Source organism: Carassius auratus, unplaced genomic scaffold, assembly GCF_003368295.1.
Source record: "Carassius auratus strain Wakin unplaced genomic scaffold, ASM336829v1 scaf_tig00215421, whole genome shotgun sequence".
Classification (NCBI taxonomy): domain Eukaryota; kingdom Metazoa; phylum Chordata; class Actinopteri; order Cypriniformes; family Cyprinidae; genus Carassius; species Carassius auratus.
The window spans coordinates 39,657-65,457 of NW_020528082.1; the positions used below are offsets into that span (position 1 = coordinate 39,657).

At 36.2% G+C, this 25,801-nt stretch overlaps 1 protein-coding gene across 1 annotated transcript in view; it reads left to right on the top strand.

Annotated features, from left to right (window-relative positions):
* LOC113094796 (cadherin-12-like) overlaps positions 1–25,801 on the top strand; it is a 113,820-nt gene that overhangs the window by 34,189 nt on the left and 53,830 nt on the right. The window contains exon 2 of the mRNA XM_026260450.1: positions 15,249–15,682. Within this exon, the coding sequence (XP_026116235.1) occupies positions 15,449–15,682 (234 nt within the window). The 5' untranslated portion in view covers positions 15,249–15,448. The remainder of the gene's footprint in view (positions 1–15,248; positions 15,683–25,801) is intronic.

A 25,801-nucleotide genomic window follows, 5' to 3' on the forward strand; every position in this document is an offset into this window, starting at 1 on the left:
TGGAATACAGAAGCAGAAATTATAATTAATCTTCGCACAGCTATTTTCCAAACAACATTTATGTCATTATTCAAAGCTTATTTTCTTCTCTGGCGAAGCTATGGAATCTATTTATATTTATATATATATACATATATTTTCAATGCAAAAGTCATGGTTTTTATTCTTAGAAAAATGCATGAATTGTTAAAAAAAAAAAAAAAAAAAAAATATATATATATATATATATATATATATATATATATATATATATATATATATATATATATATATATATATATATAATATAATATAATATAATATAATATAATTTTGGAGTTAACTATTCAATACAATAAATTAAATATAGATGCATTTTTTTTCTTTCTTTTTTTTTTTTTGCTGCAGGAAGATTCATAAAAGTGGTGTTCCATGGTCAAAAAAGGTAAATAAATAAATGAATATAAATCATGTAAATAAACAGATAAACAATTAAGGTTTTAAATGACACAAGGGTATCTATCATACCTGTTCTTGACATCACTGAAAACCGTATATATATGGCCTCTAATAAGGAACAAAACCAGTCAAAGAGCCCTGAACGTTCATTTATACAGGCTATATTAGGTCTAGAAATAAATTAGATAAAGTTTTATCATTTATATCTGTCGAGGTGTTTTTTATTTATTTTTTAAATCATTTGTTTTTATAGCGCCCAATCCTCAGCCCGATCCTGGCGTCCAAATCATCCGGGCCCCAAGCTAACAAAGGTAGTTAATTAAACAGGCGAGGTTTTAGGACACACAGACACACGACTGGATGATCTTGTAAAATTGAACAATAAATCTAATAAGCAAATGCCACACAGAAACAATGAGCTTAATTCTCTGGTTCCTCTATCCATTCCCTTATAAGCACAAATGAAAATAGCAAGTATTTCTTTCAGAGACAGACAGTCTCATTTTCATCACCAGATGTGTGTGAGTGTGTATGTGTGTGTGTGTGTGTGTGTGTGTGTGTGTGTGTGGACTTGTTGCTATTCTCCCAGTCATAATGGCAATCATCTGACTGTCAGCAGATATCAGTCTCAATGCAGGGCTGATGAAGATACAATCCTCCTCTTCTTCACCCAGAGCCCCTTAAAGAACAAAAGCACAATGTGATACTCCAATGGGCCCCACTTAAGAGCCGCTTCTAACCGCTCTCAATTTGACGCCTCGGCACCTTTATTTACTCACGCACCTCTGAAATACAAATTCAATCGGCTTCTTTATAAGCGCCCCAGAAAAAGCGCTTGTTGCTGCCGCAGGAGGGAATAGAGAGATTTGTGCTGTTTTCTTTTCCCCTCATTCTTCATAATCATGCAAATCAGATCAGGGCCGAGTGAATGCTAAAGAGTATCATGGGGTCTCCCAGTGGCCCCTGAGGATGGGCATCCGGGGTTGTTTTCATAAGCATTTTATTTAGATTGTGACCTTAAGTCATACAATAAACAGGCTATCATTATTACCTCTCTATTTATGTGTTTGCCCCATGCACTCGGATTTCTCATTGCACATCAATAAATATCCACGTCGGAATCTCAAACACCTCCAGTTTATGCTCAGAGTGCTTTCCGTAAAAACGTTCCACACTGCATTGCTTGGAATTACTGAAATGCGAAGTAGAGTCCAAGAAGAACCGGTGACTGTGGAAATAATTTTATTAAAGTTATGCCAGCATCTGTGAAAGTTTGCACCGAAACCACGTAAAATTAGCACAGAATGTGTAGTAATCAGAATTTATGCTGATTACTACAAATCTAATAAATTAAATACAAAAATACACTGAAATTTAAGATCTCTGTATATGAATTGCATATTAAAATTTTGCTCCACTGGTAAACTGATAAACATTTGTAACAAATATCATGCATATATTAAATTTTATATATATATATATATATATATATATATATATATATATATATATATATATATATATATATATATATATATATCACAATAGACATCAGCATTTGAAAAAGCCTACTCTCTCAGATTCACAAATTAAATGTAGCTTTTTCCATCAATTAATTTTAATGTTCTGTCATTCGAAATTTGATAAATTAAAAAGTATATATATTGCTGGTCTTTATTTATTTATTTCTCCAGATGTATTGGTTTATTGCTGTGGAAAATGACTCATCTTAGTTACTGCCAAAAGTTTATTTGCTGAAGTACTCAGTCAAAAACTGTGAGGTTAAATCACTGTTTTGACAGTTTTACCTGCAGTTTTGCACAATTATGGAACCCAATCATTCTGCAAATGCAATAACAACAACAACAACCGGAAGACCTCAGTATGGAGTCTATATGTGTCTGCCAAGGACTCTGATCCAATGGGACAAAATGGAAAAAAAATGATGATTTACAATGAGTGTTTCCATTAAGTAAAGTGTTGCAAATTAACACAATTATCATTTGCTTGGAAAGTGCTCTTATGGGAGAGCAGTAGTGGAACAGTTCTTTCCAGTCAGTCTAATGAAGCTTCTCGTTTAACAGAAATCAAATGTAGCAAGAGGGAGAATTAGGCATGCCAGTGATTTATTGGCTCTGAAGATTTAATTTCCTTCTCTCTAATAAAAGTTTTTAACAAGGGACACTTAAAAAAAAAAAAAAAAAAAAAAAAAAACAGTTACTTTTTCATCCTCCCTCACTCTGAAGTTCGCGACGCTGCTCACTTTTCAGCACACACTGTTCAAAATTCATTAAAGCGAACCAGCACACACCACTCGGTTCCATCTGGGATATTAGATGAAAACAGAAAATCAAAATGCCCAAAAAGAGGACAAAAGAGACTGCCTGTTTTTTTTTTTTTTTTTTTTTTTTTTTTTTCTTGTTTTTTTGTTTTTTTTACTGGCCTTACCTGAGCTTACGATAAGATAAACTACACAATGTACTCATGTATAAAAAGGAGTCTAGAATCTGTGTACAGATATATCCATGCCATATGAATTAATATGACGGTTTCATGTCGTTTCTCAAATTGCACAGTGAACATATGCTGCGGTTCCAAATAGCTCATTTAAAAGTTCAGGTGTTACAAAGGACAAAGACACTGAGAAAAGTTTCATAAATGAGTCAGCTTGTTAGCAGAAGCTTTCATACTAAAGTGACTTAGAAAAAAAAAAGAGTTATTTTCTGATGTGCAGTCAAAAACCTGGGCTCTGATCCTAAACCTTGTGAAAGACAAGGAATACGATTTTCAAAACTTTAGCACAATTATGCATCTTTCCAAGGCTAAGAATGGAGTATGGAGTATCTACATATTATTGGTTGGTCTCAGAGGTTCCATTTCATTTAGGATGCTGCCATTAAATCAGGTTCAGGTTTTGTTATTGTCTGTAAGCGGTGTATAGCATGCGAACGCATCTGGCCAGGTACTGTACAGCAGCTGATATAGCTCCAACTCTCTTCTCATCGACGCTGACGCTCATTGTTAAAGACTACGCAGGCTTCATTGCTCCACAACACCCATAACTGATGTGTCATTGCCGCTAGTGTTGTTGAAGCTGCAGGGCTTTCAGAATCCTCTGCTCTCACTGACAGGGTTTCCTTACTGATCTTTCTCTGTCTATTCTCTCTGTCTCCCTCATCTTTCGTCTTGCTCTGAGATCCCTTTTCTGATGTCCGACCACAGCTTGGACTTTCAGATCAGACTGTCTAACACCAGGGGTTTTCAACTTGACATGTGCTTCTTTCAGGGCGTTCAACGACACAAAGCTGCAGATTTGACAACTGCCCCGTTCGTTTTCATTTGCGGTGTACTTTAAAAAAAGACCCTGGTCTCCAAAACTTTGATATGTGACAGGTAGCAGGAAAATCTAAAGTCTGAATGCTCGGAGCCATCGCTGAGCTGTCAAATGATGTTTCCGTCTCCTAAACACAGGGTTTTGTTTGTATTCGTTTGGTGCTTGCATCATAGGCCGTGATTCTTGGCAGCAAGGCCTGGCGTGCTCCCATAGGGCTCTGCTGACTCAGTGCCTTCCGTATCTCTGCCGTTCCTCGCCCGCGGCTATCTCTGTCTGTGCGTTCACACTCGCGGTGTCTTCAGGGGGTAAAGGAGAGTTCATTTCTGTGATGTTATGGCAGCTGCACTGCTTTCAGCAGGTCAGGCAGAAGTAGATCAAGGACAGTGTAAAAAGATTGGGAACATGCAGGCTGAATCGTGAGATTCAAATTAGGAGTGCAGATTATTTAAATAATTCCTTTTTTCCAAAAATGAAAATTCTGGAACACAAAATATGGAATTCTGAACTATCCCTTTAAAAACAGTTCTTATTTAGGTCTTCAATCTGTTTGGAGAAAAGATAAGAAGAAATAAAGGTGTCGCTACAGCCCTAGTGGGATGGAGTTCTCAGGAATAATGGGAGATTTAAGTTACAGACATGATTGGCATTTAATCCAGTCTGCCCGAGGTCTCTCTGGGGCTTAAGCTCCGTCCGGACGGTTCGTTTCCCTCCTTCCCTCTCCCTCCCGCCCTGGGCCAGGCTGTGATGGAGGACATGCATGGGCTGGTAGTTCAGGCCACCAGTGCAAAGCTGCAGGCAGGTGTTCCAGACGGCTGGCTGGTTAATAGAAAGCTTAGCTCCGGGTTTGAGTCACTCAAATGGCTGCTACGTCTCTGACAAACCTTGGACGCCGAAAAGCTACTGATCCTATAGTGTTTACACAGCAATATCGTATTGACTAGAACATACAGCAAATGAATGGGAGGATATCTAATGTGCTTAAACCTTGGCAAATATTTCACGCTGCCTTTGGATCTAGAGGGCTCTTACATCAGACAGTCTTTCACAGGCACATACTATACCGCTACGCTACTCCTTCTGCCAATAAACATCGGTTCCCCTAGTAGCCAAAAGTGCCATTGATTTAGACAGAATCTGAGACGATCGGTGCACCTTTTCCAGCTGAATGGAAGTCACTGGAAGTGCTGAACAGAAGAAAGGTCAGTCAATAGCGTTCCTTCTTAATAAGGGGCAACATTTAGCCACTGAAACTGATTTTCAGGGTATTTTAACGGTATATACTTTTTCTTCTAATTATAGAGATTTCAAACATATTTCAGCTTAAGAATTAAATAGGGGAACCTACTTGAATTTAAATTAATGGAGATATTAACTGAAATTAAATCTGATGTCTATAAAGTAGAATCAACATATTAAATTAATGTAAACACACACACACACACACACACACACACCTGTTTCAGTTATACAATGTTGAAAGTTAGTTGAAAGGTTTTTATTTTTTATTTTTTTTATAAATGTTTTTGAAAGATACTTGCATGCTAAGCAATTCTGTATTTAATCAAAAATACATCAACATTATGAAATATTATTACAGTTTAATAACTTATATGTAACTGTTTTCTACTTAAATATGTTTAAATCGTAATTTATTTTATTCTTGTGATTACTTCTTATGATCAATATCATCATATTTTTGTGGAAACTGTGATAAAGTTATTATTTCAGGATTATTGGATAAATAGAAACATTAACATCATTACATCATTTATTTAAACCTTTTATAACTGTCACTTTTTGAAAATTGTATTCATCCTTATTGAACAAAATTAATTATTGTATTATTTATAATAATTAAAAAGTTTTTATTAAAGTTTTAGTAATTGTTGTGTTTCTGTAATTTGCATTAGTTTTTATTATTATTATTTTAAATTACATTGACTAGAAATGTTGATAATCAATGGAAAAGAAATAAGTTTACTGTTATTTCAAGTTACAGAATTTTTTTTTTTTTTTTTTTTTTTCATGATTTTAGTTTTAGCTAACAATAACAGCCTAGCCTAGCCTATCATCCAACATTCACATCTCTCTGAAATGGTTAAATGCAGAAGTACTGAACCCATGAGCAGACTATTAAGTATCAAAATTCAATATGATGAAGATTTTTCTGGTCATTTTGGTGGCATTTTCGCCCTGAGCCCTGGTTGATTTGTGACATTGCAATGTTCTCATCAGCATGTAGCCGAGTTTTATTGTTAACCTGTGAGACTGTAGAGTTAAGAACTCATTTGATCTTCAACATTTTCTCATATACCAGTCCTTGTTGCTTTCTGAGTATCGACCGCATAATCATGTAGAGCCGCTTTACAATGATTGCCCTGTTCTAAAATATAACCAGTGCATTGTTTAAGCACCCTTTGAGTCAAAGCTTGTGTGAAAACACCGCACCACATATCCATTCGCAGGCATTGATCACTGCTCTTAATATAAAGCTTAATTCTCACACGTGTCACTCAAACTGACAGCGGCACAATGAGATGGATGTGGAACAACATAAAGGAGTTGAGTGGAACAGGGGAACAGAATGAGAACTTGAGTAAAAAACCATCTGATGACACAGCATCACAGGCCAAAAGAAAACCATAAGAAAGATTGTGATTCAGCTGTGCTCAGGTGTGATAACCTTTGACCCTGAGCTGGCTCTGCCATCCACTGTTACACAGCTTGAATGATTAAACCAAGAGCAGCTGTTCACCAGCTTAAAGATCATAGGAAATCTAAAGACTTTCAGTTCTGTGGCTTTCAGAACACACACACACACACACACGCACACACACGCACGCACACACACACACACGCACACACACACGCACACACACACACACACACATATTATATATATATATATATATATATATATATATATATATATATATATATATATATATATATATATATATATATATATATATATATATATATATATATATCATTCTGCACTTATGTACTCACAAATATTTGGTTCAGAGAAATTAAATAAATAAGGTCATCAAATGACTAGATCCTTTTCATGAGTCTATTAAATTAGTATTATTTCTTACTAGCAATGACAAAATATTGACTGATTGATGATCGTTAATTCATTCATTCATTCATGAATTCACTCACTCATTTATTCATGCATCTTTGCAGCTCTGCATCTGGGTTTTCCAGGCTTTTTAGTGTCAATTTGTTAAATTTATGAGGCCTTTCTTGATTATTTATTAGGCTGCTTGAGTCGGGTACACACTTTATTAGCTCTTTCCATCTTTGTTTTCTCACCCTGTCTTTATATAAACACCCCTTTCTGGTTCTCATTTCTCTTCTAGTCTTTGTCCTGTCTTTCTCCTCCCTGCAGTTCTGCCTTCGAAGCAGTGATAAACAACCATTGTATTTTACAGGGTCTTAGAGAATGGTGAGGGGTACAGTCCGAGCGAAAGCAATCCGTCCTAACTCACAAAGGTGAACCTCTACTGATGGTGTATAATTTGCATGCTCCCGGTCATTCACAGAATAAGATATTTCTCAGAGCTGTTTGTCTACAAATAACCCCCTTCAGAGAGAATCCTTCATTCTCCGCATCTCTTGAAACTCAAGTGAATTCTATATTTTAACTGCGTGTTTGAATTGTAAATTGTGCCTTAGGCTCAAATGTTACTGGTGCCATATTAGTTTAAGGGCATTTTATTGACACATAAATCTCTGCTGACCATTTTCTGATGGTGAATAATATATTTGTATGTTTGCATGGTGAATAATGCATACTTCTCTACCTAAATGCCATTTCTCTAAGCAAATTCCCACTTGGTAAATTATGGGTTATCTGGACTGCAGTGCTTTATGGCAGCACCCTCTTTAGAGAAGGAAAAATGTGTTTATACTGAATGTATTTAATGATGGTATATACATTAGCATATGGGACAGTCCTCAATATTTACGTTTCAGTGTTTAAGTTTGGATATAAACTGAAATGTAAAATATGGACACAGAGCATTTCAAATTTACTATTATATAAAATGTACAATTATTTATGTTTGCACAGCTCTAGAAAACTAGAAATTTGTAGGAATCTATCTAACTATCACATATAAATGTACAATATTTCATTTACAATATACATAGATTTAAAAAAAAATACATTTTAAATTTCAGGCATAGAATAGATAGAATAGAACAGAATAGCTAAAAAGCTTTACTCAAAATGTAAGTAGGGAAAAAAGTTATTCAAAATATTTGTACAAACTGGAACAGTATCTCAATTACAGTGGAGCAAAATATGTTTGTACATAAAATGCTTAACGTTTAAAATGCTGCCAAAACATTAATAACATCAATTTCAGTGTCTGAGCAAACATTTTCAAATCTACATATGCAAATAAGCACTCATGCACGTCACAATTTGCAGCCATAGTCCTGTTTTGAGGTTTTCTGGTCCCTAAAGATTTACAGTATACGGTGTTGGCCAGAAAGAAATGATATGATATCATTCAAAACTCCCCAAAGAATTCCAAGGATCCATTTACCTTAATTAAAACAGCGATGACTTCCATGCCTAATAAAATATTACTCACCATACAGTCACACACACACACGCCCGTGCGTGCACCTGTGCCTTCGACAGAATTAAAATACCACCACCCCCACATCTACCATTGAGTGATAAACAGATTTTAGATTAAGGTCTTCATACAGATGAGCTCCATCTTTCTTTCTCCAGTTTGCCACAGTTGCAGCTGCTTATCAGTTAATCATGTTTACGACAGGCCTGACAACTAATAACTTTCCCAGGGAGTTGCTTCTCCCGCCTCTTAATCGGCGGCGGCAGCTCGGCGAGCCATATGCTCTCTGATTATTGAAGGTGATGAGAATGGGGAACGTCGGGCAACACTCAGGGAATGCTGTCAGGCCCAGGCTCCGTGTTATCGGGGGCCAACATGCGGGTCAGGGCTCCAAACGCAAGGCTTGACACATGCTAATGAAGCACGCTCTCATCAAGCATGCTGCACGACGCAGTCCGTCGAAAACGACCGGCGGAGCGTTCTGGACTCTTCCAGAACTGCGGGAGCAGTCATATCCCATTATGTCAGCGCAGAATAAGCACTGACCCTCACCGTCATGCGGACGACCCACGTTGTGACAGCTTGTCTTGGTCGCGAGCACAGGTGGAGGAGGAGAAGAACCTGGCTGATGAGTTTAGACTTTAAAGCAGCATCTTGCGGGTGTAAGTGAAAGGGGAAATGCTGCATAACCTTGATAAAGTCATTCCTCCCATGCACCAGCATTTCAGGTCTATGAAATTAGCCCAAGACGACAGGTGTCAGCCAGACGAGTCTTGATTCAATTAGTCTGACAATGACTTACAGAATTACGTCATTTATAATAAATGTAGAATGGGGCTTTGAAAGACGTACGGTGGAGGCAGTGAAAGCAATCATTTTAAATTAAGTATTGATTCATAACACGATAATTCAACACTAATTCTGGTGATTAAACTTAAAACCATAAAAATGCTGTCATCATTTAATCACTTTCTTATCATTTTCAAACTCACTTTGATTTCGGAATTAATCTTTAGAATTATTTTTTTTTAATTATAATATTATAATTATATGGGATGAATGATGATAATGTGTATATATATATATATATATATATATGTGTGTGTGTGTGTGTGTGTGTGTGTGTGTGTGTGGCGAGTGGGGCGGGGCCGAGAGGCGTGGGAATGAGGAGTGAGGCCAGGTGTAGTGATTGGAGATGAGCTACACCTGCGCCCCACCGCTGGTATCGAGTCCCACGTAGGAGATGGAAGGATATAAAACTGGAGCGACTATAGTGAAGTACGAGAGAGGACCAGGCCTGGACAATATTTTATGTTTGCTTTTTATTTTGGGCGCACCAGTCGTCCGTGAGGGGCTGGTGCACTGTTTTGTGTTTATTTTTGAATTATTAAAATGTTTTGATTGTCCGCCGGTTCCCGCCTCCTTCTTCCCGATGAGTATGGAGCTAATATTATTACAATATATATATATATATATATATATATATATATATATATATATATATATATATATATATATATATATAATTACAGTTACATTTTAAATTAGGGTTTCATTTGAAACCTGTTTTTTATTTTAAAATGTCATGTTAAATTTAATGTTACTATCCGTTTATTTGAAATTATTTAACATTTACTGGCAAATTCTGAGTGAAAACTTTCGAACATTTTTTTTCAGCATAAATTTCCCAATACATTTTCAAAGTCACATTTTTACACGTTGAAAACATATATCGCTGAAAACATATATGAGTCTGAAATATTTGTATACAGGTTTTTTTGTGTGTGTGTGTCTTTTTTTTTGTTTGCTTTGGATGCAAAAACAGAAAATCGAACCTGATCCATAATTTTTTTTTTTATATAATTGACAAGAGTTTCGGAGGCAAAAGTGACTGACACAAGGTGAGGTTGTATTAAATTTTTAACGTGCAAAATTTCCGGACAAGAATTTCGGATTCAGTGTGCAATGACCTTTAATGTTATCTCATGCATTAACCAATGTTAACAAATAAGACTTTATTATAAGGCAATAGAAAAACTCAGAATAATGAATCACTCAATACCCACTTACATTAATCTTGCAATCTTTGAAGCTCGACTGCAGTTTTTTTAGAAGCCTAGTTCTGCTGGTATTTAGAGTATATGTTTCAGATAACCTCTTAAATGCATTGGATCAATATTTTTAGTCTGGAGCGCGTCTTCTCAGACTGGCAAATTTAGGCTAGGTAATTTGCCCAGACCCACCAACGCTAATGAAATGCAAATCATCAAATGAACTCCAGCTGATGGGTTGGTTTTCCTTGAACTTTGTTTAATCCAATCCTTTAATTGCTTAACAGGATCAATCATGGAACCTTAATTAGCCTAAATGTCCAGATGTGTTTAAGTCATTCAGGTTATGGAGATTGGAAAAACGTAATGGAGGCTGGCAGTCTGGGGCTGTCTGGGAATTCATCTACTGCAGTCAGTCATCTCCTTGCAATGCAGCGTGAACGCTTCCTCTCCCTGCCAGTCCACTTTCTCTATCCCCCTCTCTTTGCGCCGAGATCAGTCAGTGAACCAATGCTATTTTGCACGCTAAAAATTTGACATTACTGCTTCCAAAAGTGGTATGACGCAACTTGCATAGCCGCATTTTGGCCAAATGACTGGGCTGCAAAGACTCTAGTAGAAGAGAGATGTATGTTTCACAGGCGTCGGATGACTGGGATGAGTTTGACTTTAAGTCACCTCAATCTATGCTGAAGTGACGGAGGTTTCGAAAGTGTTGACATAAGCCAGTCTCCACGCGGTGGAATCAAGGGCGTAGGCTTGCCTTTAACATTGTAGGGACATTTTAAAATCAATCAAACCATACAGAAGCACCACGCGTTCGCCTACAAAGTGAAATTGCCTGCTGCAGTTGATCAAATGTTCTCGTTCTGAAAAGTTTAAAGGAACTATAACTTTGTGGGAAGCAGTCTGACATACTGTATTATTGAACAACACTTCAGGTGACCGTTTATATAAAATAATAATATTTAACTTGTTAGAAATATTATTATTTCTAATCAATTAAATATATCCTTCATCATATACATAGAGTTTGCACATAACTGCATTTCTATCATAACACAAACAGACATTCCTCTGTTTGCTTTCCTCATAACAAATACTCAGCAAACAGTCCATAGTACATTAGATATGAAATATGCTATCTAACACGATTTAGCAAGACACATGTCATTGGCGACAACTCATATGGAACCTGTATGGTAAGAGCCTGAAGTTACTGTTGAGATTTTATAACCGTTGCTTAAATTTATGACTCTGAATCATTTTAGCTTTTGATTAGAACAGGCAGGTTAAATTTCACCAGCCGTCTTTCGCTCTATATGAACCAGTGTGAAGTGTCTCTTTGATTTTATTTGGCTTTGAAAAAAGCCTGTTTCGGCTGAGAGCATCCAGGGATAAGAAGTCAACTGCTTTTCCATTGACACCTTCCCTGCAGGAGTATCGAGTCTGGCGGGCTTGGAGAGCTACTCCTCCTTTTGGCCTCCACCGACCGTTCTTGGTGCGCCAGCACCTCCAGATCTATTGTGAGCTAACCCAAAAACCTGGCAAGTCGGGGTAACTGTTTACACTTGATGCACTTGAATGCCGCCAAAGCACCACTGGGTGGTAGCAGGTGGGGTTCAGCGCTGGCAAACTGATAAGCACATTGACCTGCACACAAACAGCTAGCGATCAATCCCGAAGCCAATGAACCAGGACAGGAGAGGCGGGAAGCATTGAGGCATATCACAGAATTATTGGGTTGGCATCAGGTTGAATCAGGTGGTGTGAGAGCTGGAAAAAATGTCAAAACTATGATCTGCACTGGATTCTCAGGATTGACGAGGTGGTGATGTACAGTACCTCTGTTACAGAATCACATCAGGAGGTTGAGGAAGTCTTTGGCTACTGAAACACTGAGAAATGTGTTACATAACTACAGTGCAGCTTTAAACTGTTCATGCACCAGACACATATATAATCCTAGCACCTCATTTGCGTGAGAGTGGCTGTCTCTTAACTGTTTGTTCCAGTCCTTTGACATTTCTAAAGACCAAAGGCTCAACAAATATATTTTATAGTTACAATGGGTCCAAAAAACAGAGGCCACAACTAAAAATATTGCACAATAAGATTATTAACTTATGCATTAAGTATCTTGAACAAGGGATAAAACTTTAACAGCATTTATTAATTGTTAATAAAGTTATATATAGATAATTCAAACCATTTTAATATTTAATAAATTATATAAATGAAACATAAGTCTATCAAATTAAGAATTGGAATTAAAACAGTAGTATCCAATTTTCTTTTTTTATGCTGCTCTTTTCTTTAACTTTCTGTTTATCAAAGAATACTGGAAAAAAATAATAAAAAATAAGAATATTATATATATATATATATTGTAGATTTCCTTCCAACTTTCTGTTCTTTTCTTACTAACACAAGGATTTTTCTTAGTAGTGTTTGTTAGTAGTGACCAATTAGAAGCCATTCTCTTTCATAAACTGCCAGAACTGATCTCATACTGCTAAAACAGTGCTTAATTGCCTTATGGCAACAATATCTGAAGATATGACAGTCCCCAGTAATTATGGACATGTCTCTGCTCTTGGATGTTCCATGATCCATTGCATCTGAAATATGGTTTAATGTCAGCCAAATCCATGCTGAAAGCTTTATTTGTTGTTTCTGTTTTTGAATGAGAGGAACGCTTTGTCCCTTTCTCAGAGAATCTAATTGATTGATTAAATTACCATCTAATCATGGTAATTTAGGATCCTGACACATCTTGTTGAGTGCTTTCCTAGCTGGAGATGATCAGATAACCACTAGCACACTGCGATCCTTGATGGATCCCAGCAATAATTGCAAGCTGCTCCCGGTGACAGCTTCAATGTAAAATTGCTGTTGACTTTATTGCAATTGCTTTTTGCTAACAAAGTGACAGAGGTTATTCTTAACATGATATGATGTGATAATTATTCACAGATAAATGTTCGCTCCACTTTACCATCGAAAAGCATGCAGTATGCAGTGACATGCGGGTGTGAGAATAAAAAAAAATCAAACTAAAAAAAGATGCAGTCATCAAATTAACAACTACATCTCTAAACTAAGTCGAATGTCACTTTTACAGTTTACTTGTACTGTATCATTTTAAAAAGTACCTGTTATAAATAACAAAAATAAAATAAAATAAATAAATAGTCACATAATAATAAGTTGCAATGTCTTGGGCTCAACTAATGATACTTTTAGGATCAGGTGATCGACAACTAGCTTGTGATATGATACCATCATGGTACATATGTCACATTTCAATGCATTGCAGTGCATCATAAAATCCTCAATTGGATTGCAACTGAAACTACATCAAACACATGAGACCTGATGGATCAGATTCAATCTCTTGTACCTTGTAGAAATGTGAATGAACACGCTGAGATAATCTGTTAGTTTCTGCTCATTTAGATGACTTGCTTCTTCATTTATCGATTGGCAGGACAAGCTATGAATGAAATAAAAATATTGGTAAAAGGATCTAAAATGCAATTTCATGGCAACAAATATTGCTCTATTTATATGATTGCATCAGCACAGCTCTACAACTGTTACTAATAAAAGTAATATGTCTCTAAACCATAAAGAATAGCAAGTGATGGACCGAAGGTTCATACTCCTTCAGTCCCATGCGAAAACACACACTACATTTATCAAGTAAAATTGCATTTCTGTGCTTTCTCATGGTTGTAATCGAGTTAGTGATTTCACTCATTTGATTAATTTAGAGCAGTGGTAAATTTGGTTATGACTGGTAACATTAGCTAAAAAGCTCATTTAGAACTGAGAGTCCCATATTAATAAATATTTCATGTACACTAATATCAGTCAAGAGTTTGAAATGATTACTTTGTTATGCTTTTTTTTAAAGAAGTATCTTATGCTCACCAAGACTACATTTATTTGACCAAAAATGCAGGAAAAACAATACTATTGTGAAAATTATTAGTATTTAAACTAACTGTTTTGTATTGTAATACCTTTTAAAATATAATTTATTTCTGTGATGTAAAGCTGAATTTTCAGCATCATTAAATCTTCAGTGTCACATGATCCATCAGAAATCATTCTAACATGCTGATCTGGTGCTTAGTTTCGGCTCTTAATAATGATTCTGATTATTAATATTGAAAGGTTTTCTGTTTATTTGTCGGCTGCTATTTTTTATTTTATTTTTTATTTTTTGGAAGCCCTTTTTCGGGATTCTTTGAAAAATAGTAAATGCAAAATAACAGTATTTATTTAGAAATCTTTTGTAATAGTATAAATATTTTTTTATTGTCACTTTTGGTAATTTTAATTCATTATTATTTTCTAATTTCTAATTTAATATTACTATTAATATCGCAATATTAATTAAATCAATACTGTATGCAGGCACTTTAATTCCAACACACTTTAAAATCAGGGTAAAAAAAAAGAGAGCGTGCATGCATGCTTATCCTCTATGACAGCTAGTTTGCAATTCCACATGTCTCTAAGACTAGACATGCTGTGAATATACAGGCATTATTATTAGAAAGACAGTATTCCACAGGAGCCGTAGAGCATTTTAGAGGATGTATTAAGGATTTATGTTTCTCCGCTTTCAGTGAACAACCTCTAAGATGCCAAACAGGGGTCAAAACAGGGTAACTGATATCTCTAGAGGACTAGATATTCCACAAAATATATATTGTAGCCACTGTATGGTTAAAAAAAAAAAAATCATTAAAATATCTGTTTCTTGGCTATACAACTGAATTCTCTGTTGTTTTTTTGTTTTGTTTTTTGTTGCAGGTGATGAATCTACTTCCCGGCTGACCGTAGTCATTTTGCCAGCGAGGGGAGTGGTAGAGCACCAGACTCCTGACCTCTCCTCAATCCCCACTGGCTTCACGCTCCAGCTCGTGAGCCTCGGAGCCCTGGATTTCTTGTCTCTCACCTCCCATTTTTCCTCTGGACCTTGACGTGGGAACAGTGCCGTAACAGACCGCCCAATGCTGAGGAGGGACTGCCTGCTGCTGTTCCTGTGCTTCCTCTTTGAGCAGAGCTCCTGCGCTCCCTTCCAAAGCAGGCCAGGGCAAGAGTGGCCCCACAGCCAGACGGGGCCATCGACGGCAGGAAGGAATGGAGGTTCCAGAGGATTTCAGAGGGTCAAAAGGGGCTGGGTGTGGAACCAGTTCTTTGTGCTCGAGGAGTACATGGGCTCAGACCCACAGTATGTTGGAAAGGTAAGAAGCGCACGTTGATCATGATTGCATTTCAGTTGCAACACTGGTTAATAACTGTAACAGCTTTCGGAAGTCATACTCTGCTGAGCCAAAGCCAGTGCCGGTCTGTCGACCTTTCCTTTAATTTGTTTAATCCAGACTCACTGCTTAAATTCGCTGGTCTAAATTAATTAACACATTCTATTCCATATTAAACTCAGAGACTCAGTTTCTTAACTTTGCTCAAATTAAACCAAAAGCACATGGACTGCATGACTTACAAGATAGTTAAGTAACTGCTACCCATTTGGAAACCGTTCTTGATAAACATCAAGGAAAGAAAAATCACTGACTTTAGAAGTAATACAAACTCAATTGAGTAAGATCAGGAAGACAGAATCGACAAATTTGGTATCATTCACTTACCATGCATACAAAGATGTATGCGCATCAAATCTGGGTGCAGCATTTTCAAGCACGTCGCAAGTCATTTAGAATCTTAATTTAGAACCAACTCAGACCACAGTTATGCAGGCATGAATAAAATTAGCAAAACTATATATATATATATATATATATATATATATATATATATATATATATATATATATATATATAAACTAAAAACATGTCTGAGTGTTGTGCAAATAATAGTTAATGAAAAGGTTTTTTTTTTTTTTTTTTTGCATGATACAAATATAGACTATTTCACACTGTGGTTTCATGTGTTTATGGTAAATACCCATACTGGGAGCATCAAAATCCAGCCATGCGACAAAACAGACAGGGAAACTTTGCCATTTATTCTAATTATGATGCAGCTGACAGGTCAAATAATGTAATTTTTCCATTGTATTGCATGTACACGAATCTGTCATCAGGTGAAAATTGGCTTTTAGCATGATGCACATGTTTTGGTGGAAGACATGTACGCACTGACAGTGATCTTTAATCACAAAGCATTCATATTCAGCGGTGCATTTCCGAATATGCGGTCATAACAACACAACATGAAGCTAGAATCTCATTTTCATGCAGAAAAGTGCCGTATCCTTCCAAAGAACATCGCCTTTAGCAGATCATAACCCGACCTGATCTTTCCACACACTTATCAAGTAAAATGAGACATTTCAGTATGAATATTATTGCATGTTAATAAGATTCATCGCTGATGGGCCTCACCACTGTCAACTGTCACCTACTTTTTCCAAATGCATGTGGAGAGGTAAAGACTAAACAAATCTCCCAGAGTGAAGTTCTTTCATAGTGATTAGTGATGAGCTTCATTTTGTGCCAAAGTCATCTTAAAACAGATGGCTTCATCCCCTGCTGAGCCGAGCATGATTTGAACACCTCGCTTTATCTAACATTTAAAGAGGATTTTCCCTCTAATGAAGTATGAACTTGTGCCCTCCACCCTTTCCCCAGTTTTAATGGAGCAGACCACCTGAACATCCTTTATGTCACTCCAAGGAGAAGGAAACGACACATTAGCATTAGCTTAACTTTTTATTTTGAACTATAATGTCAGGTTTCCTAGCACAGGATTTCCTTCACTTTCTGCAAGAGCTGTTTCATTATCAAGCAAGCAACTGTGTATTTACCAAGAGAAGTCTGAGAAACAAAGAAGTTGACAATGGAATGATCAAGGCCACAACACATCAGCAAACATGACTCACGGCACAGAATGAATACTTCACCACCTTTGGCGGTGTCTGCTTTGCATACTTTTCAGAGCGGTTGGCGTAAGACGTCTTAATCAGGACAATGAGCCAAAGTAGCAGCAAAGATGATTAGCATAATGCAAAATAAATAAATAAACGCAGTAATGCCACAGTGTGCATTCAGTGAGCTCTGAGACCGTGGCAGATCATGGCTGGGGTTTAGAGGTAAGAGGAAATGCAAGAAAGCTTTTCTGTCGGATTGCTTTGTTTTTACCTTGAACAAGGGACTGGCTTTTGTCTATTTTGAATTAATAAATGCAAGACTCTCGTAACATTTGTTTACTGCTGTGTGACAGACAGAGAGTGGAGGGGGGTCTGCTGTGTGCCATGGTGTCAAAGGAATAAACCAAATGAAAAAGGAGCGAAAGAACAATGCTTGCATTTCTTTAGGCTTCTTAGTCAGGCATAAACTGCACTTGGGACTTTGTGTTGTTTATTTGCCATATCCATTAATTTATATCGCCATGCAAACTGCTTTTTGTTTGTGCAACAGTTGGTATTTCTGAAGAGTAAGGCTTCTCATAACTGTTTATTACATTTTCTTCTAGGAATAATAGTATAAAACAAAAAAAGCAAATGTGCAAATTTAGAATCCATCCCAAATTACCCTACCTCTGGTTGCCTTCAAAAGAATAAAATAAATAAATAAATAAATAAATAAATAAAGTAATATTAATACATAAATAACGCTAAAATATGTTTTTACAATGATATTAGAAAAGATGACACAACATTAAAAGCTGAAATTCATAAATGTACAGTTTTAACATTAAATCTATGTACACAAGAAGTTGAGAGTTCCATTGAGATACTGTCAAACAAATACACAGTCCAGGTTTGTCTGTCCATTGTGTGAGGAAGATTCCAGCGGTTGACTGGCAACTTTTTTGCTGCTGTGAGAGCCGCTAACAGTAAACATCTTTGTTGGACGGACAAGTTGAGGTCCCAAAAGTCATTCATTGAAAAATGGCATGGAGTCAGACATATCTTTTTACCCAACGATTTGAATCATTCATTCAAATACATTTTTCATAGTGCCTTTATGAAAGGATTATTGAATCACTGACTCAAATGTTTTGTATAAAAATCTGATCATTTCAGTAACCACAGTGTTGCTCTGAGAGGCACACATTTTCTGTTCTGACTTGGTTTGAATCTATTTCCTTCAGTGAAATGTAAAACAGACACTCTGTGTTTAGATGGACCCTACTAATCTGATCGTAATAGGACTACAACCACAATCTGAATAAAAAGTTCATCACTTAATTAGGACCCATAGTAGATAAATATCACGTGTGCATTTTAAAACAGTCTGACAACAGTCGGGAAGACTGTATATTCATGCAGTGTGCGCATGTCAACAGATTAAATCCGATCAGAAACGTGTGACATAAACGAGCATATCAAACTGTTGACATTATTAAGCGTTCATGTAAACACGAATTCGTCAATCAGAATTAATTAATTCCGATGGAAGCAAAAAGTGTCCATGTAAACACATCTACTGTTGTGTCTCAATGTAACTCACTCAATATTAACTTCTTGTTTAACTGTTGTACACAGTCAATATTGCATTTGCTCATGTGCTAATGTTCAGGAAGATGACTCCTTCATTTTCATTTAGATTTTCAATTCATTACTGAAGTGTTGCTAATATAATTTCTGCAACTTTATCAAACAGAATAACACTAATACCATTTTTAATCCACTGCTTTTCATATATGCATACTGTATATACCAGTTACAACAATAATCCCAGGAAAACATGCCTTGTTTGAATCATTTCAAATTAAAGAAATGGGAATTAAATGATCAAATTGCCAGATTTCATAAGATAAGTTATTGCAGTACCCAGGAAATTAACAAAAATGGCAATACCCAAATGTAGTGCAGTGATTTAAATCCATCCCTCTATAAAAATTGTAAGTTCAGTATTGCATCCATTACAACAAATACCAAATAAAGAGGGATATTAAAATGTACTGCATAACAGAAATAACTGGAAGTGTTGAAGTGGTAGACAGAGAGTTTTGGAATGTGGAATGTGGAAATAGATATCTTATTTTATGAGATAACATTTTTGCAAGCATAAAAATATTCATTTCAAGCAGAAGAGTTGATGGATTGACACATAATATGCAACAGCAGGCGGATGTACTTTATTTTTTTATTATTTATTTTTATTTTTTTCGGTATGCATTTATGCAAAAGCTGTGAGCATGAGATCATCACAGCCTCCAGACACTGGTGAAACTCTACAGCACATCAGCATTTTATCGTTTATTACGGAGGAATAAATGCCTCATTGAGCCTTTGGGAATACTGCAACAAAGCTTCAATTCTGCAATTAAATAATGCGCTGCCGTCCTTGATGTTGAGCAATGTCTGTTCGCAAGAAAAACCGCAATCGTTCGGCTGACTGTAAATCAAGTTCTCTTCCTCTTCCTCTCCCTGTCCTGATTTAGCCTTTCAATCACCATTAAACCCTCCTCTCGCTGTCACTCGTAACCACCCACAATTCACCTCTTTCTTCAATCATCTGAGCTAATAACATAATAAAGACTATACATAATCTCAAAGACACAGGTCAGTGGGTTTAAGCAACTTTATAATGTAACTTTATTTATGACATCATTAGCCAAAGAGTCATCAGTCAACCTCTCTGTCTAACCTACTGTATCATATCTGATAGCTTCAGATTTAAAAAAGCAAATGAACCAATATACAAAAGTGATTTGACAGGATGTGCACCTCTGTGTCATTTTATGATGTTTCAAGGCAACATGAAATCAAAATCGACCCCATCTACTTTCTGCATGTTCCTGGTCTTATTGGGCATGATTCATTAAAGCGCATAATTCCAAAGAAAAAATTATGTATTTTTTTTTTTGTTTTATGTTGCATGAAAATTCAACTTGCTCCGAATCTGAAGTCTGAAGCAATAATTTCCAGCTATAATAAATTCCTCAAACTTTTTAACCCCATCCTTACAAGCACCTGACTTCATTTACACTGTATTTAATGACATATCCAGTTAGTTCCTAATGGGAAAAAACATTAAATGTATGTTTAAATATTACCACTGTAACCAAATTAAAATTACATATAGCTAAAAACATTCTTGAATGGACATTATATAATAATATGAGGTACAATTAAATGTGGATTTATTTGTATCTGAACATATTATTATTTTGTCCTTAGCTTTTAAAATAGCTGAAATCAAGAGAAAATTGAGAATTTTTTCTGATGCACAAACATCCATTTAAAACCAATTTCCTCGGTGTCCTAATTATGTCTCTAAGACAATGAATCCAATATTCTCAAACCTATGACCTGAATTTATAAAACCAACAACTGATTTTCTAATGGTCTGACATTTGAATATAGTGGTTTATTAAACGATCCGCGACCGTGCGTCAAGTCAGTCCATTTTCAGGAATGATTAAAATGCATTGCTTTAGGTCAAATCGGTTGTGGTGACTAATGAAATGTCTCTTTGCAAGGACAAATTATCATAGTTATGACCAAATACATTGTATCGACTTGTAAATGGAGTAAGATTTATGTCCTGATGACCTGCATAAAAAGTCTTAAGTGAAATGGCAAGGAATTAGAAAGTTCTATAATTGCACCCGAACAGTAATTGAGTAAGAATAGAAGTATTGATTTCCCAATAATACTTAAGCAGAAGTACAGAATCCCCCAAATGATACTATAGTTTTACTCAGAAAAACGGCCGTTTACAGATGCAAACAGCAGTTCATATTGACTGTAAAGCAGAGGAAGCTTCTCAGAAAGTTAAGCTGGATCACATTCACCTCATATATGAGGATTTCAATCCCAGATGAGCTCAAACGAATCATCAGGAAGCCCAAGCGGATCAAGGGTTTATACAGTGTTTACAAAGACGCCAACCGACTGGGCTTTTTCTGTGTGTTTGTCCATCCCGCAGCAAGCTTTGGTGAGAAGACGCAGGAAACTGCACTTACAGGAACACAGAAGAACATCCGTGCCCTTAACAAAGAGCCCAATAAATGAAAAATCACTCAGTCTAAAAGAGATGTATGCTATGTTGTCTGGGAAAATTTGAGATGGGTATTTACAGACCCAATCCAATCATTTTAGCTGGGAGAGCTGCTCCAGGTCTTTTGAAGTCTTCCTATTCTCACAGCTTTTTGTACCTGCACTGACGTCATCTTTCATTTATCTTCAGCCTTTCTCAGCACAATCTGTTCATCAACTGCTATCCAAACAGCCCTTTCAGTTTCTGCACTGCTGTCAGCTTCACTTTTGTGCTTTTTCTTAAAAGAACAGTTCACCAAAAAATTCTAAATTTACCCTGGCATTTCAAACATCTTTACTGTTGAACACACACACACACACACACACACACACACACACACACGATTTGTAAAGAATCTAAGGATCATTTAATGCAACAACATATTACAAGAAAACAAACACCTCAGAATATCCTTCTAAAGATACAAACAGGCCTAAATTGAAGTTGTCAGCATGCTAGTTCGGCGAACATTTTCCTTTAGAAAAACTTTAGAAAATGCTTCTATCAGAAAGGTCTCTCATTTGAATACCATAATGCATTTTCTAGAAAGGCCATCCATTTTACAGCTTGTTTATGTGAGCTCTTTCTGGCTGACAGGTCGACACTTCCTCGCTCCCATTGTGTTATTGACACCCACGTCCACCTCATCTCTCCCCACCACCTATTCTCTGATTAATTCCCCGAAACGACTGCGATCTCTTCTGTCTGAGGCCACCTATCATTAGCTCTCAGATCTTTTCAACATAACTTAATAAGACATGGATCTGTGCATGGAAGCCAAGATAATTTTACCAGAAAAGGATGCCATAAAAAAGAGAGAGAGAAAGAGAATGTTTTAACAGAGATAAACGCAGGTTAATGGATATAGACAAATCACAAACTGAACCTATACGTCTTGAATATGTGTTTATGGTGTTATTGGGCACAATTGATTAGTGCACATTATTTTGAAAAGGGGGAGCGGTTCATGATGATTAATTTTAGTAAAAATAAATAAATGTTCTTTACATATTTTAAATGATGATTACAGAAATTGACATTTCCAGCCAATTGTTTAAAGTACTGCAACCTTTAAGTAAGTTAACATAAATGTAACATTCTGGATTTGTGTAAGATTTACTGAGAAACAATTTTCACTCAGAAAACTTCAACAGAAATTAAACATGAGTCTTCAAATGGAAACACTGAAATAATAAATAATAATAATTTAAAACATACTCAAATCATATTTGTTTATTTATTTATTTTTTATTATTGTTTTAGTCATTTAAAATGACAAAATAAAAATAACAAAAGATTCAATAACTGGCCTTCAGACAGATAAAAACAAACCTCATCAAAAACTGACTGCTGGTAGTGTTTCAAACTCAGTGTAGTATAAATCACCAATTTTTTTTTTTTTTTTTTTTTTTTTTTAAATCCAACCATTTTCCAAAAGATCAAATCTAGTACTGACCTACTTTTTTTTTTTTTTTTTTTCTCATTTAATATTTCACTCAGACATGTAACATTACAGAAGTAAAATGGGTTAGGACCGTTATTTCATGTTGACTTTTAAATGAAAGATAATAGGTTTTATATTCACAATGTATACACAATATCATCCAACCCTTCAAATGAATCTAGCCTTTCAAAACCGTTCATATGCTAAATGGTTAAACCAGCCCTTTATATGTATAACACACTCCATCAATACACAGCAGCTCCAGCAAGAGTTCCATAATGCAATCACAGACCGCGCTCTCGAGTAATCAGCGTCAAATGACCAGACAGAATCTCTCCAGTGACCTGTACACTAATCAAGGTTACCATGTACACTGACCCGCCAAGACAGACTGTAATTATCCATTCACTCTCTTCACCAAGCATGTCTAAAGCATTAACAGAGGTTTGAGTACCATTGCCATGGATCACTTAACTGGGCTTATTTATGGTCAAGCGCACCATGCACTGTCTTTCGATGCGTTCCTTCCTTGTAAAGACTGACATAGATGTTTCAGTGTAATCTATACTGAAGTCTTAAAATTTACTTTTAGTAAATCTGTCCTTAAATTAGACAAATGGTGTCATGTGTATTTAGGCTGTATTGCTAATAAATGATTTTTCTTTGCCCTAAGTCAAAATGAATACAATTACATGGATTCTGCAGATATTTCTATAACAGCATGCTTACCCAGAATGCAACAGCATACTTGAGTACTTAAGCAATACTTGACCTTACTAGGATCAGAAGTGCTTCTTCTGCACCAAATTTGTTCCGAGCCAGATTGAGCCTCTTCTGAATTCCTCATCTAGGGTTGACCTTGCAGGCTGACAGCAAACAGAAGCAGATAATAATGGATTTTGCGCTGGAGAGCTTATCTTTAACAGGCCAATCTTTACCTGTGTGTGTCTCACAACATGGCTTGGCTAAAAGAGAGGTCAGCTTTACTGTGTGCATTTAATGAGACTAGAGCATGATTGGAAATGTGCACCTGATAAGACTGTTTACAGCCCTATAGTGTGATGAACGGTGATGCTGTGGAGATTCCATGCAACACACAGTGCTTGGGCTCAAATGTGTCAGAGAATAAGGCACTGCTTATTAATAATGCAAGCACAATGAGGTTGCTGCTGCACTGGTTACATTGGTCTTTCAAAAGCAAACTTGGACAAGGTTTTCTAATAAGACAAACATTTGTAAACGTACAGTAACTTCTCAAAGAATGTTGAAGAAGAATCCTCCAAACTCAACACAGTCTGTTTTGACTTAAATATTTTCTAACAGATGAGGTTGACGGATGGATGGACAAAATTTGAAGGTGTATTTACCAGATAGATAGATGGATGGAACAATGGATAAAAACAATTGATTTAATGGAATGGATGGATGCATGGATGAAGGTATATTTGCTGGATTGATGGATCCCGAGATGACAACATATGGACAGATGGATAGACGGATCCCTAGACAACTAAACAGATGGGTGGATAGAATTAAAGTATGAAGGTGTATTTACTGGATGGATGGATCCTTAGATGACAATATACAGATGGATGGGAGGATGGATGGATTAATGAATGAATGGATCAATCAATCAATCAAGAAAGTGTGAAGGTGTTTTACTGGATGGATGAATGGATGGAATGAACAAAGTATGAAGGTGTATAGGATAGATGGATGGATGGATGGATGGATGGATGGTGTTTTTACTGGATTGATGGATCCCTAGATGACAACATACGGATGGATGGATGAATCCTTAGACAGATGGATGGATGGAATGGACTAAGTATGAATGTGTATTTACTGGATGTATGGATCCTTAGATGACAATATATTGATGGGTTGATGGATGGATGGATGAATTAATTAATTAATGGAAGGTAACAAAGTGTTTACTGTGTAAACGTAAAACCATGTCAGCATATTTAGCCCTATTGCAAACTTCTATCCATTCATCCAAACACTACTATAACAGAAGTCCTCAGAATATTTAAGGGAAATGGGCCTTCAAAACTCAATGCTTTTTGTCTATTGTTGTCAATCCAACATTCAAACTTTATCTCATGCAATTGTTCTAGTCTCAGTTGGTTTCTATAGAAAACATGTTATACAATTGCCTTAAACATGACAGCTCCATCATGTGCAAGATTGAAGATTGTGTGATACGCAATCCTTCATAATGGACACTGTGGAGACAACCAATGCCTTCAATATTATGGTGAATCCAGTTTGAAGGTTACTTAATCCAACTCATGATTACATTTAAAGCACTACGATCCAAAATGACCAGAAAATGGTGTCGGTTGCATCCAGGAACCTGGATAACTGGGCCACAAATTATGCATGTGAAATGCTAGCGATACAGCAGCCCAGTCTGTATGCATTTAGAAAATAAGATATTTGCAGTGTTAACGTATGACACAGATGACGAATGCGCTGGCACAGATTGGTTAAGGTAAAAGGGAATAATGATGTCATTTATCTGCACTGCCAATATTACCTACCACATATTTTAATCCAACTTTTATAATAATGAGATTTCTGCTTGAAGTGCACTGAAGGTATTTAAAAAACGCTAATGTTCCAAGCAGTATTGCTCGCTCCTTGCACTGAGGCACAATGATTTCAGAGCGAGCTGATATTACAGTCTTGAAAGTAAAATTGCTTTTTAGCACTTTTCCTTCAAATTGTTCATATACCTTATTAATATTTTAAGCTATGATCCATATTTCTAGCATAATTTAGATATAGGCGAGGGGAAAAGACGTGTTCATCTGTCATGTGTAGAAGCATTAAAGCATGGATATCTTGCATCAGTTAATTAATTGCAAGCTGGTACTTTTTATAAATTGCACATTATAAAA